This window comes from Vigna unguiculata, chromosome 1 (genome assembly GCF_004118075.2).
Source record: "Vigna unguiculata cultivar IT97K-499-35 chromosome 1, ASM411807v1, whole genome shotgun sequence".
Taxonomy (NCBI): domain Eukaryota; kingdom Viridiplantae; phylum Streptophyta; class Magnoliopsida; order Fabales; family Fabaceae; genus Vigna; species Vigna unguiculata.
The window spans coordinates 36,297,098-36,310,182 of NC_040279.1; the positions used below are offsets into that span (position 1 = coordinate 36,297,098).

Below are 13,085 nucleotides of genomic sequence, written 5' to 3' on the forward strand. Positions count from 1 at the left end.
AAGGCCCCTCCCTGCCACCATAATAATCCGCCATTGATTGTGGTGTTATTTAGAAAAAGATATTTGAAATGATAAATGCACGGATTAGATGAAAAGTTTGTGAGATTTTATGAACAATGTAATGAATATGATAGATTAGAAGAATGTTTTAATTGATAAATTAAATGATTATCAATTTATCCTTATTTAGAAATGTGATATAAATTTAAATTTATGTTGTGAAAATTATAGAAAAATTAAATTAAATTTCTTATTGTTATGAAAAATATTTAAAATTAGAAAGATATCTATACTTGTATAAGAAGGAATACTCTATTTTGTTTTCTATTTTCAATTTTACCATTTAATATCTTTCTCTTCGCCTTTTTATAGAACTAAAAAAACCGTATGATCTATTATTTTTACTGACTAACACTTGCATTCTTCTTTTTATGTGACTGACTTCCATACAAGTCATTAATTTGAACAAAACTAGTTCATCATCATTGAAAATATGACGGACTTTGTATTCTACTTTTTCAAATGTTTACTCTCCTTTGTCATTTTTTCTTTTATAGTTAAATTAAAGAAAACTTTCAGGGAAGGATAAAAGGAAACCGATGCAAGAATTGTGTCCAAAACTTATTTCCATTTTTTCAGCATTAGAAAAATAAAAAATTAATAAATTTTGAAAAGAAATCTAATCAAACACTTTGTGCGCTCTCAGAACAATTTTTGAATAAATTTACATTAAAAAAACAAATATATAAAAATAATTAAAATATTGTTCTTCTAACACTTGAGTTCAAAATTGAAACACTTTCTTTTTTCGGGGGTGTTTTAATATGAGGAATTAAATTTCGTAGCATTGTGCCCAGTTAAATTTTTATAACTTCATAAAAAAAATTTGTTTTTTTTTTGTTTACTTTTCTGTTTTTTTATTTCATTTAGCACAAATCAAAGTAAATATTAATTACAAAAAAAGCATCCTTTTAGTATTTAGCTTAAGAAGATAATGTAAATTATGAAAAGAGACATTCCTTGACTAATTGAAAATGACCTCAAAAGATATAGGCGGCAAGAATATTAGAGTGGACAAGATGATGAATCAATAATTCAAGAGAATATGTCAAATTTTGGGAAGAGATGAACGCTTTGTTCTCTTTTTTTTTCCTTTAGAACAAGACTTGCTTTTAACCTTTGTTGTTCGAGATTTTTAAAAAATATACAAAAACTATACTAACAATGTTAAGTCTAACACATATAATCATAATAAACAAAATACTTCATTTATGGTGTTATAAGAACCGAACAAAATAAATTAAACAAAAATATGACAGCAAAATTAATCTGATAGAGAACCTAAGTTAATGTTTAGAGTTAAAAAGACAATGATTAAGAGAAAAATGATAAAATTGGTGATAATGATAATGTTGAAACTATATATAGATCACTTTTGATTGTCAATATAGTGACAATAATAACTCAATGTTGTCAAATCTAAAATATGATATTACTAATAACTTTAAATTTTGTATTATTTTACGCAGCACGCAAATTAAAAATTAGCAACATAGATGGTAATTTATGAAGATTTTTTAAGGATTTTAATTATATGAATCTACTGACAATTATTTAAGGATTTTAATTTAACGCATTCTTTTGTTGATTAAAATTTATAAAAAAGAATCGAAAATTAGCAGTGATATTCATTAAATAATAAGACATGGAAAGGAAACTAGTAATTTGTGTGTGATTTCCAATAAAGTTGAATTAAGGAGGAAAGAATGTAGTTTTAACATTTATCCAAAAGAAAATTAAATTTTGAGTTTGTTATCTCTTTAAACTTATGCATTCAATGTCACACGCTCCAGTTATGTTTACTTTGAATAAAAAGAGCATTGAAGAGAATCACAATTTGGAAACCTTCACTACATTAACATTTAGGTAAATGCATATTCTAAACTTTTCCTTTTCCATTTGTTGCACAATTGAATGGGTCTGCATGCTAAATTATTTCCAATTTTTGCAGTGACTTTCATCAATGGATTCATAAAGGAAAAAAACAATAAATGTTCTTAGATTAAATATCTATTAGACAATGTATTTGATAATGAGTTGATGATGTAATGATTTAAAAATATGAGATGTAGAGAATAGTTTAAAGGTAGGTGTTATTGTCAAGAAAATTGTATTGAGGGTTATTTATGTATGGGATATAAGTAGAACAAGTGGAAAGAAAGAAGAGAATAATAGTTTATCGAGGTTGGTTAAAAAAATGCATGGAGAAAGGTATGTGGAGACATAAAATCGTACCCGTGTGTCATTCGTCATCAAACAAATAAACGCAAACATTTTAATCAGAGACTCCAACTCATGCTTTTATTTACCACAATCTACATTTCTCTTCATATTTTCTTACTTTCTATGTTGCTGATTTATCCTTATTCTATGTTCCTCTGACTCGCATGAACATTTTTATCTTTTACGTCAACAGTTTTCTTCAAAAGAAAAAAAATGAAAAACTTGATTTTCTAGTATTATACAGAAAAGCATTAATAATGTTATGAAAGTGATAACCGAAACATTTTTTTATTTATTTGGAAGTCCGTGAAAGGGTTTTCTTGAATATTATAATAACCGACACCAACGAGGCCCAGCAATGTAAGACCATTAGCTGCTCTGTCTTCTTCTTCACCAAATAATTTAATCCCACCTACTTCCTTTCCTTACCTTTCATCAACCACACCTTCACTTCCAATCACAACCTTTTACTTTCTTCCTTTAAATACAAAAGAATACTTCACTTCAGAGGTCCATTTCATACCTTCTTTCTTTTTCTTTCTTTAAAAATTCTGCTCAAGAAATCGAGTTGGAAATTCTGAGGCATAATATAATATAATAATAATCATAATCATTTGGAAGACATCATAATAATAAAGTAGATTATGTATGACTTGATTCACATACATACAATCAACAAAAAAAAAAAAGGCAACCAAGAAGGGGCGTCGGTTATTTACCCATAGAGACGGAGAATCAACATAAAATAAAAATTTAATAAAAAAATGGTATGTAATTACAGTATGAAACAAAATGACAGAAAATTTGTTTTCGCTATCTTCCGTGTAATCGCTCTCCGATTATAGACTGGCCATGCTTCCTTTGTATTCAAATGATTTACTCTACAACTGCATAATTCAATCCAACCAAAACTGAATCAGAACACACCCACATGTTATCCGAGGAAATAATAAAACAGATCAAAGGCTAAAATTAACACTTACCATTCATCGAGTTTACATACATCCACTCTTTATTATTTTTTGTGATTAGTTGAGAGAACGAGTTCATTGGCATCCTTGTCCAAAAGCTCCGAACATGCTACAGGCCATTTCCATCAACCTCCCTGCCACATGCGTTTAGGTAAAATAAAATGTTAAGTCAACCAATAGCCAGGCAACAACCATTACATTTTCACATGCAAACCATAAAAACAAAACAAGTTATTTATTCAGAGAGAGAGAGAGTGAATGAAATAAATGAATGTTATATATATCCCACCCAAATTCGTATCAAACAATTAAATTGTAAAAAAGATAATCCAACCAATAGCTTAGTTGACTAGAATTATTATACAGTGTAAATAAAATAGATGAAGGAAGAAAATGAAGGGCGTGGGTGAGTAGAATAATGAGATGAATATGGAAAGTAGAATATGGCTTACAGCTTGGCACACCCAATTATTTTTATACGAATCACATGGACTAGTCACAGACAAAGGGACAGACTATCAGACTGAACAATTCATACACAATAGACAACCCTTTTTGTCACCGTCTCTCGTATCTCCCAAGCACCTCACCGCTAAAAAAACCTAACACATTCATACATAGTAAAACTTTTCTCTTCTACTTTCACTCAAAATAGTTGTGATCCGTGCAAAGTGGAAACTAACACCTGATCAAACAAGTTAGGCAGCTCCCAAAAGATAAAGCAATAGAAAAAGGGAAGACTCACTGTACACGCGATCCACTAAAACTCTCTTCTTGGAAAGTAAAACACAACAATGGCTTCACACGTGGTGCCGGTGAATTATTCCGCACCAGCCCTTTCCAGAAAGCTCAATGCCATAAATATAAACACGATCCTCTTCTCAACACAATTGCTAGCTAACACAGAATAAAAAGTGCTTAACCCAAACACCTTTACCCTAAACTCACTCCAACCAAACACTACTCACCCATTACCTAAGACCAAGTCAATCCCTATTATTCTCTCACAACTGATAATAATTATTATGAAATGCACAAATAAACTCCACCAAGCAAAACTAAAATAAATTAAAAAAAAAAGAAAAAAAAAATACCTCTTCTTGGTTTAGCGGCAACCTTGACAAGTGGAGGGGTGCGGTGGGTGCGTTCTTCCTCTTCCTCCGGAGGGATAAGAACGCCGTCAATTCCCTGGACGGAGATCCTTCCATCGGTGTAAATATCGGGATCGAACAGGTAGGCGGAGGAATCGCCGTGACCGAATTTAACGGAACCGTCAGACTCCTGAGCGAGAACCTTGTGGGGTAAGCGCAGGGTATCGTAGCTGACCTTACCGAACCTTCTAACGGCATTGTACATACTCTCTTCGGTTTGGTACTCGGGAATGATGTGATAGTACATAATCTGCTCCGGTGCGCCCGGTTCGCTCAACTGATCCGTCGTCAACTTCGCCATGGCTTCGTCGTTTGGGGCCAAAACGGTGAGGATGTAACCCTCTGAAACCAGCCTTCCCATTTCGGTGGCCAGAGACGTTAGGTTAACGAGAATATCGGCCATTTCGTTGTACCCCCCGTAATGCAAGAGCGTGTGGATGAAGTCCTTCACCTGCCGCTCGCCATTGAAGTGGTGCTTCGGGCCTCCGGGTCCCGGTGCCGGTGCGGGCGCGATGGACGGTCCCGGCGCCAAGGCGTCGTAGATAGGGAGAACGGGTGGGGCGCCGGCGGGGACCGGGGCGGGCTTCTTGAGGCGGTGGGTACGGGGATCGATCTCCGGCGCGCCCTCCGGGAGGACGGCGGAGATGGCGGCGAGGTTGCGGCGGCGGTTGAAGTCCTCCTGGACGGATCGGGGGACTATGAGACGCTCGATGCCGTGGATGACTCCGTCGGGGCGGACGACGTCGTCGGCGCGGAGGATCTCGGCGGCGTCGACGGTCATCTGGCCGGAGGGCTTGGTGGCTAAATGCAGGTGGTGGTGGTTTCCGAGAGTGGCGTGGCGGCGGTCGGCGGCGGGCCAGTGGCGAGAGGAGATTCGCGCGGGGAGAATGTGGGACATTAGGAGTGTCTGAAGGGAGCGAAGATTGCGAGGCTCGAGGAGGAAGCGCTTGAACTCGGGGTCGAGGTCGCGTTCGAGGGCCTTGTTTCGCGGCGCGAAGATGGTGATGTTGTGGTTGCCGACGGCATCTTCAAGCTGCTGGAGGAGAAGTGCTTTCTCGACGAGCTCGGCGAGTTCGGTGTAATGGGAATCGAGAAGCGCGACGAGGATGGAGTTGGAGTTAATCTGCGGGGTGGTGGAAGAGTTGTGAGGGAATGCGGAGAGTGAAGAGAGTGGCAGGAGGAAGAGAAGGAAGAGGAGGAAAAAGTTGGAGACGCCATAGATGGAAGAAGAATCCATGGCGCTCATGGAGGGAGAGAAAGTGTGTTGGCTTATGTGTTGTTTTGGTGGGGAAATGATACTGAGGGAGAAAGAGTGAGAGAAGAGAGAAGAAGAGGCGTGGAAGTGGGGTATGGTTGGTGAGTCTCTGTCTCTCAGCTTTCAATGCTTTTCCCTTTGCTTAATGGTTGAGGTTAGAGAGATGAGAACTCTGAAACCAAATGAAATACTACAACACCATAGCAATAGCAATACAGAATAGCATAAGCATAGTATTCTTTGACAGCCTGTGCGTGGGGACCACGCGGCAACTCATGTGCTGGAACCCTACTCTCACCTCCATTTTTCTTTCACTAACTACTTTCTATTTTCACTCTAATTATTCAACAAATTGAGGTAAGCTATAACTTTTTTTAATTATAATTATTATTGTTGTTGTTCCATCTTAAATGATTAATGAATAATATTCATAATATGAAGTTTGATTTTATATATTATTATTATTAAAAGGAGGCGCGAAACGTGAATATTGTGAGTGATAAAGGAAGCAGTCTGGCAGAGTGTCGGTGTCGGGGGAAAGGAACAGAGTTCAATTAATTTCTACGCTCTCTGTTTCAATTTCAACCGTCACTACTCACTCTGTGGCTACGTTTTTAACTTTTAAGCTTCCTAAAACGCCGACGCTGACCCACCGCCCGCCGGTGGTTCTTCTGTCAATTTTAATGTTCACTTCTGACTTACAGTTTCCTTTTCAATCACCCTTCTACCACCTCTTTTGCCTCACCTCATCTTACAACTTTCTTGCATCACAAAATTCGCAAAATCTAAAGCAACACACTAACAAATTACTATAATAATACCCCACCATCAATTTTTCTCCTCTCTTTTACTACAATCCTTCACATCCAATTTCATCATCAACTTTTTCCTTCTTCCAGATTATTACGTCTCAATTTAACATTACTCTTCCTATCCAATCTTCTTTTCATATGCTTTTCATTTCCCAAATTTCTCCTCCTAACAACTATCAGCACTCTCTTGCAGAAATTCTCATTTAACAATATTTTCTTCAAAAATTATGCTTACTCCCTTTTTCTCATCTTTCAGACAATGTGTTTGCTAAAGGAAAAAGGAATATATATCTGTATATGTATTATTTGTTTAACAAAAATAAAAAATTGTAGAAATATGAAAGAGATTTTTGGTTTGGGTTTAGATTAAACAAATGCGTGTTTCTCATCAAAAGGAGTGGATGGATTACCCCCATTTAGATCACCGATTATATTAAACTAAATAACCGATTTTGTTAACTTAGATAATCCATTTTGTTGAGGAAAATTGATACATGCAACATGATAGGATTCTGCATGCACTCCATTGACTATACGAAAAACAAATACAATTAGGTAGAGAAGATCTATTTTTTTCTTAAATAAATAAAAACACTCACTTTCTGAACAATATTATTTCAAACGTATATTGAAAGTGAATATTTATTTTAAAAAATTGTAAAAATCATTTTAGAATATCTCAGAAAAAGAATAAAATTTTCCTTGAGATAACTTTATACATTGTTACTCTTTGACCCATCGTTTCAATTATTAGAAACTGCAACAACCAATTTGTTCAGACAGTTCTTCACTGCAACCGCAAGTAACCATGCATGTGAAAAGGTTGGGATGTTTGCAGAAAAAACATGTAATCTAGTTGCCACCTCCATCCATATATTATCGATTTGTAAATAAACGAAAGGTAAAAGAATCAAGACAAATTCCCTTTAACTTCAAAACATATTTCTTCCATAGGTACATTGATGTTCATAGTACATGTCCATCTAAAATCCCATCCACCAGACATTTAAGACACGTTCAACCCTTCACTGTGTTTGGCACAAAATATATACGTATAAACAATAGCTTTTAGCTATAAGCACAGCTGTTTATCTGATGGTGATTTTTACTGCAAACCTCAACATAAGTGCTGCGACTATTTCCATGGCGTATGCTCCTCAGTTTGTCATGTTGAAGAGATTTAGCTTTGGGGTCAAAAAACTGAGACAAAATAAAATGCGCACCAAGGGGTTAGTAAAATGAACAGTTTCATACACACACTTTACTCCCACCATAAAGTTTGTGATAATAACTGATGCAATCGAAGTTCCATATGGACTAACACAACAAAAAATTATCTAGTTTCATCTTTTGATTTTCTGATTATATAGGAGGAAAACAATGCCTCAAATTTGTGACTTGTGAATTATGGTGCCAATTCAACTGAATTGGCACTGAAAATGGAATTGGAGACCGCAGGACCGCTGACTGCAGAAACTTTCATGAAGTGAATGCCTAATTTGGCCTTCTTGATACAGGGTTGCAGATAAAGCAAGACTTCTCCTTATTAAGGACCCAAGAAAAAGAGAGGTGCAGTTTGAGGAAGGAAATTGGTGCTCTACTCAAGCTACACCACTACCTAAGGAAAACTTTGGCAAGAAAAAGGTACTAGAAGTTGGGACCAAGGTACTATGGCCCTTATCAAATTACAAAACAAAATACAATTGGCGCGCAAGCTTAGCAATTACAACTGCCAACAAGGTGCTCCATTCACCATGTCTTCCATGTCATTGTTAGAGATCAATTGCCCTTCCTCGGTAGTTCAACCTATTACCTTTGGCATTGACAGAAGACATGGAATTACAAGTCACACTGAATAAGTCCCGATTGCCCGGAAAAAATAAATCAGGAAGTAGAAATCCTCATTCATTGGCATGATATGCCCAGTGGCGAGGGTTCTTGAGATTTATTCAATCTCATACAACAGCAGCTCCTGAACTTTCACCTTGAGAACAAGGTGAGTCATTTATGGGCAAATTGTTTGGCCCAAGTTTGTTTAATTAGCTGACTGTTGAAAAAAGAATATAGAAAGGTAGGCTGGTTATTTACAACAGGGAGGAGGGAATAAATGTGTAGAAACCTTGTTGTAAAATGGAGATGGGATTAGTTTAAAGTTGGTGAGGTGTTAAGAAGATACAGTGCCCTTGAACGTCCCTAAGTAGTATCTTATTCTTTTCTCCCGAGGAAATATTTCCAAAAGTCTTAGTGTTTTTATCTTTATCTTTAACTAATAACCATAGCATACAAAGTATTTATAATAAAAGTGTTTTTTAAAAAGGAGTTAAAATTGTATTTGTACCCTAAAATACATCTTACCCCCTTACTCACTCCCCATTATTACCTCACTATTATATCTTATGTTAGATTCCTTATAGGAGAAAATTAAAATGACATCCATAGTTTCATTACTGCTGAACACATTCGTAAGTACTAATGCCACTAGTACAAGGCAGACTCGCCCCTTCTATGCACAAAAGGTATCCCCTACTAATTGGTGAGATTTATAATAATAACCAAAGCAGTTATTTAGTTAATATACAGAAGGTAGGATCAGTTGATTCTTTTAAGAAAGATTTAAACAAATATCAAAGCTTACCCTTCAAATGTGAGATGCTGAGGAAAGATACATTGACAGAAACAAGGAAGAGCTCAATTTAAATGTGATGTAGCAGAACAAGCAGGTGGAGTATTGTCATCATGTGAAGAGGTCTCCCCGCTAACTTCAACATCGTTGTGGTTGCTCACCTCTCCAATGGAACAATCTTCCATATGACTAGGCAAAGAAGTACCCACAGCTTTACTATTCTCACTAGATTCAAGGGATTCCTTTAATCGGGATACACTAGCAATATCAGCATTCATCTCCCTCCTCCTTGTTTCTGAACCAAGTTCTGACATGGAACAACTACGACAGAAGAACCTTTCCTTCCATCCCCTTGCACCCTTTGAGATTGATTCTTTGTATCTAAGTCACAAGATAGGTTAATATCAAATGAGTTGATTAGAAAAATAAAGCTTGCACATCCATTCCATTTTATTTTAGAAAATCATACCTCGCAGACACTGCAGTGAGTCTGGACCTCAGTGAATCAGAATGTGACTGGAACTCTGATGACTCTGCTTTATCTACTGATGACGAGGGAGTAGTAGAGCCTCTGCAAGCAAATAAATGCACAGGGCATAACTTCATCAGACCACGCAAAAAATAATGACCCAAAAAATATTTTGAGTAAATTACTCTACCCTGCATATGTTTGTTGCGCACACCTCAACTCTATTATGAAAATATAAATAAAATTTTATTTTATTACAGAAATATATTACACCGAAATCCAGAATATTGTTAGAGACCAAGAGCTCCTATAAAATCGTTAATTGAGTTAAAAGAATTAGCAGTTTAAAATTAATATAATGCAACAACTAGACATGACAAAACATTGGATTAGATGTAGCCTTTGTATAAACAAATACAAATTAAATGTTATATCTTTTCGAGATAAAGGGAGAAGGTGTGCCAAATAAACATGTTTTAAAGATCTCATATTGGCTAAAGATATGACCAATATAATCCTTATAATGTGAGAATAATCACAATCTTATAAGCCTATTTGAGGTGTTAAACCCAAATTCTAAGAAAGTACAAGAGTCTATTCTACATTTTTTTATTTCATCACTGCAAGTTAGGTCCTATGTTCAAATTCTAAGAGCATATAAGAATTTATCTTAGGTTCGTTAACAGGCTCTGTTTCTAAGAAAATGCATTGTTGTTATTTGGCTACCCACATTTGTCCTCACTCCAATTTTTATATGAGCAGTCTTAGATGTGAGGAAGTGTGTTGAGATCTCACAACAACTGGAAATGTGGTCAACGTAGTTCTTATAAGATAAGAGAAATCCTTGTCTTACAAGTCACTTTCGTGAGTTGAGTTAGGCCTTAACCCTAAATTCTAAAACACATAATATCAATGATAGGAGAATGAGTTCAGAAAAGAAATAAATAATATGGCCATAATGACCTATCATTGGTAGATCCAGAAGCTGAAGAAGAGCTTTGAGTTCGAACTCGCAGCATCTGTTGCAACACTCCATATCTGTCAGATTTTATTGGAGTAGATGGACTTGTATTAGGACTTCCCGTTTGGTCATTTTTCTCTTCATTAGATAACCCTGACGAGTGTGGATGACCATGAGATGATGAACGAGCTTGTCGTCCTACCCTACGACCAAGTTGCTCTGCTCTCCTCATCGCTGCAGCAACAGCTAAATGTTGAATAATTCGGTCTTCAAGCTCAATATCATTTACATTCATGCGCAACTGCAAAATGATAAAAAGAAAACACTGATATAAACATACGAAAGAACTATAATGTGCTTAAGATATAAAACAACCAAACAGCACTCAGACTGGTAACTAACGTGCTGCACTTCAAAATCATTAAATGTACGGTGACGAAAAAGAGAAGCATTTCTTGATGTAGTAACTCTCAACTTCCTCTCCTGCTCTACTGCCTTAAACGATTCCTGACTGTCAAAAAATGCATACAAGTTTAATAACACAGTCAACAAAAGAATGATATCACAGATCCTCCAAGCAAATTCATAACCAACCTTGTAGGATCCTTCAAGCTAATAGATTGCCAACACATAGGACACTGGGAGCTTCTCTGACACCTAGAAACAAAAGCCAGAAACAACAATTGCTAGAGTATATTCTCAGATTTTCTTTTGTTTACTAGAACAAGAACTTTTAGTGTATTAACTACTAAGATTGTATATGTGTATAACAGGAATATTTTCTACATTTAAAAGACCTTCCTCCAACTCAAATCCAGACTAAAAATTATAGACCAGATAATTGGTTTTCCGGTCTTAATTAGCGGTAACGGCCTTAACATTGACAAAAGTCAGGAGAACCAAAACATCGATTCATACTGCCAATGAAGTCAATTAAATTATGACTTCCAAAAATGGTCCATCACTATAAGCTATCGGAGATGATGTTTTAATGCAGGGACTGGAAATCACATGTACCAGCATCCGTACCAGTAGGTGAAGGAAATGTGAAGGTTCTAGGATATATTTGACTGAGCTTGGTGTTAAAATGGTCGAAAAAGGAGGGAAAAGTAGTTTTAAGCATAAGAAGATATTCAAAATAGAAATCAAAATTGAAGGAGATTAACACATGGGACATTGACGAAAGTAAAACCTGTGTTAGATGGATGTGGGAAAAATATACGCAAATAAAGTCTTAATTTTGACACAGACATATGAGAAACTAATGAATATTATGTACCATTCGAGAATGCAGTGTAGGTGAAACTCATGCTTGCAATTAGTGAGCTGGAAAAGAAACAAGAAAAAAAAAATGTAAGCAAGTTTATTTTTCATATAAGTCGTATTTGTTTTTCAACATATTTGAGAAACAAGAATTCTGACCCACAAAAGTAGGTATTACCGTTGGAGGATCACTTGCAGAAAACTCCTCAAGGCATATGCTGCAAGCATCATCACAGGAGTCTTGAATCCCCCCTTCTACAAAGGCCACAGCCGATATCATTTTACTTTTTTTATTGTCTTCCATCTCTACAACTTTCTACATATCACCCTGAAACCTTAGAGTCAGATGCAATAATTTGCTTGTGCCAGTGGTGCTCTTGAATTCATGATATTGTTGTGACAAACATAAAAGGAAATTAATTTAGTCTTTGTCCAAATTTCATTTCAATCAGCAAATGTAAAATCCAAATTGTACCCAAAGTCACATAATAAACCAGGAAGCTGACAAGAAAATAATGCATGACATTACTACTCTAATTTGCCAAAATTTCTCTCTTTCAAATAGTTATTCCAACCACAATCCCCAACACAGATGACAGTAAAAAAAATCCAGAATAAAGGTACAACAAAAAACAAATGATGTTACATGAAAAAAAATAATAATAAAAATAAATGCAGTTTTTTACAGACAGAATTTAATCTACTCATTAACTTACAAATCACCCTTAGAATATAAGATGAAAATCTGAGGCAGCATAAAATTTCGTTTTTCATTTTATACATTCATAAAAATAAAATAAAAACTGTAAAATTCAAAAGCAAGAGAATGGATAACAATATACCTGGGAATGCATGGAGTAAAAGAATATAATAAGGATAAGGAGAGAGGCACAGAGAGGAGAGAAAGAGAGGTGAATGCTAGAGATCCATTGTTGCAGAGAAATCAGAGATAAGGGAAAATGAGGAAATTAAAGGAATGGGAGTTGTCCCCACCGCATCGGAGAGGGAAACAACCAATGAAAAATCAAACACTTTACTTTCTTCAGCTTTATATACCCACCACATTCTATTGTCTTCCACCCATTCCAGTTATTAACAGTACCATAAAATTAAATTTTCTTATTATTCTAATCACTAACAATTTATTGAAATGTTGCTTTTTTTAATTTACTAAACATATGTTACATTGCATAAATGAAAAGTCTTATAGGCATGATTTCAATGCATTGACAGGTTATTTATAGATTATCCTTTATATGATTTCTAAATTAATTAACATAAAACTGAATAGATTTAT

The 13,085-nt window shown here is 35.5% G+C and overlaps 2 protein-coding genes across 4 annotated transcripts; both read right to left on the bottom strand.

The window, feature by feature from the left end:
- Positions 1-2,858: 2,858 nt before the first annotated feature.
- LOC114185695 (fasciclin-like arabinogalactan protein 16) lies at positions 2,859-5,854 on the bottom strand. The gene is made up of 3 exons (XM_028073570.1): positions 4,349-5,854; positions 3,267-3,388; positions 2,859-3,170 (listed from the first exon to the last, which is right to left on the bottom strand). The coding sequence occupies exons 1-2, from the start codon at positions 5,649-5,651 to the stop codon at positions 3,330-3,332; spliced, it is 1,362 nt and encodes a 453-aa protein (XP_027929371.1). The 5' UTR covers positions 5,652-5,854; the 3' UTR covers positions 2,859-3,170; positions 3,267-3,329.
- Positions 5,855-7,374: 1,520 nt separating this feature from the next.
- Positions 7,375-12,813, bottom strand: LOC114162350 (E3 ubiquitin-protein ligase RHF2A-like). Of its 3 annotated transcripts, none has more exons than XM_028046247.1 (9): positions 12,631-12,813; positions 11,967-12,116; positions 11,805-11,851; positions 11,120-11,182; positions 10,928-11,036; positions 10,528-10,826; positions 9,565-9,666; positions 9,108-9,476; positions 7,375-7,672 (listed from the first exon to the last, which is right to left on the bottom strand). In XM_028046247.1, the coding sequence occupies exons 2-8, from the start codon at positions 12,090-12,092 to the stop codon at positions 9,161-9,163; spliced, it is 1,062 nt and encodes a 353-aa protein (XP_027902048.1). In that variant the 5' UTR covers positions 12,093-12,116; positions 12,631-12,813; the 3' UTR covers positions 7,375-7,672; positions 9,108-9,160. The 3 variants fall into 3 exon arrangements, with proteins under 3 accessions (XP_027902048.1, XP_027902123.1, XP_027902197.1); XM_028046322.1 differs by having other exon boundaries at positions 11,967-12,164; XM_028046396.1 differs by having other exon boundaries at positions 11,967-12,123; positions 12,631-12,812.
- Positions 12,814-13,085: the final 272 nt, after the last annotated feature.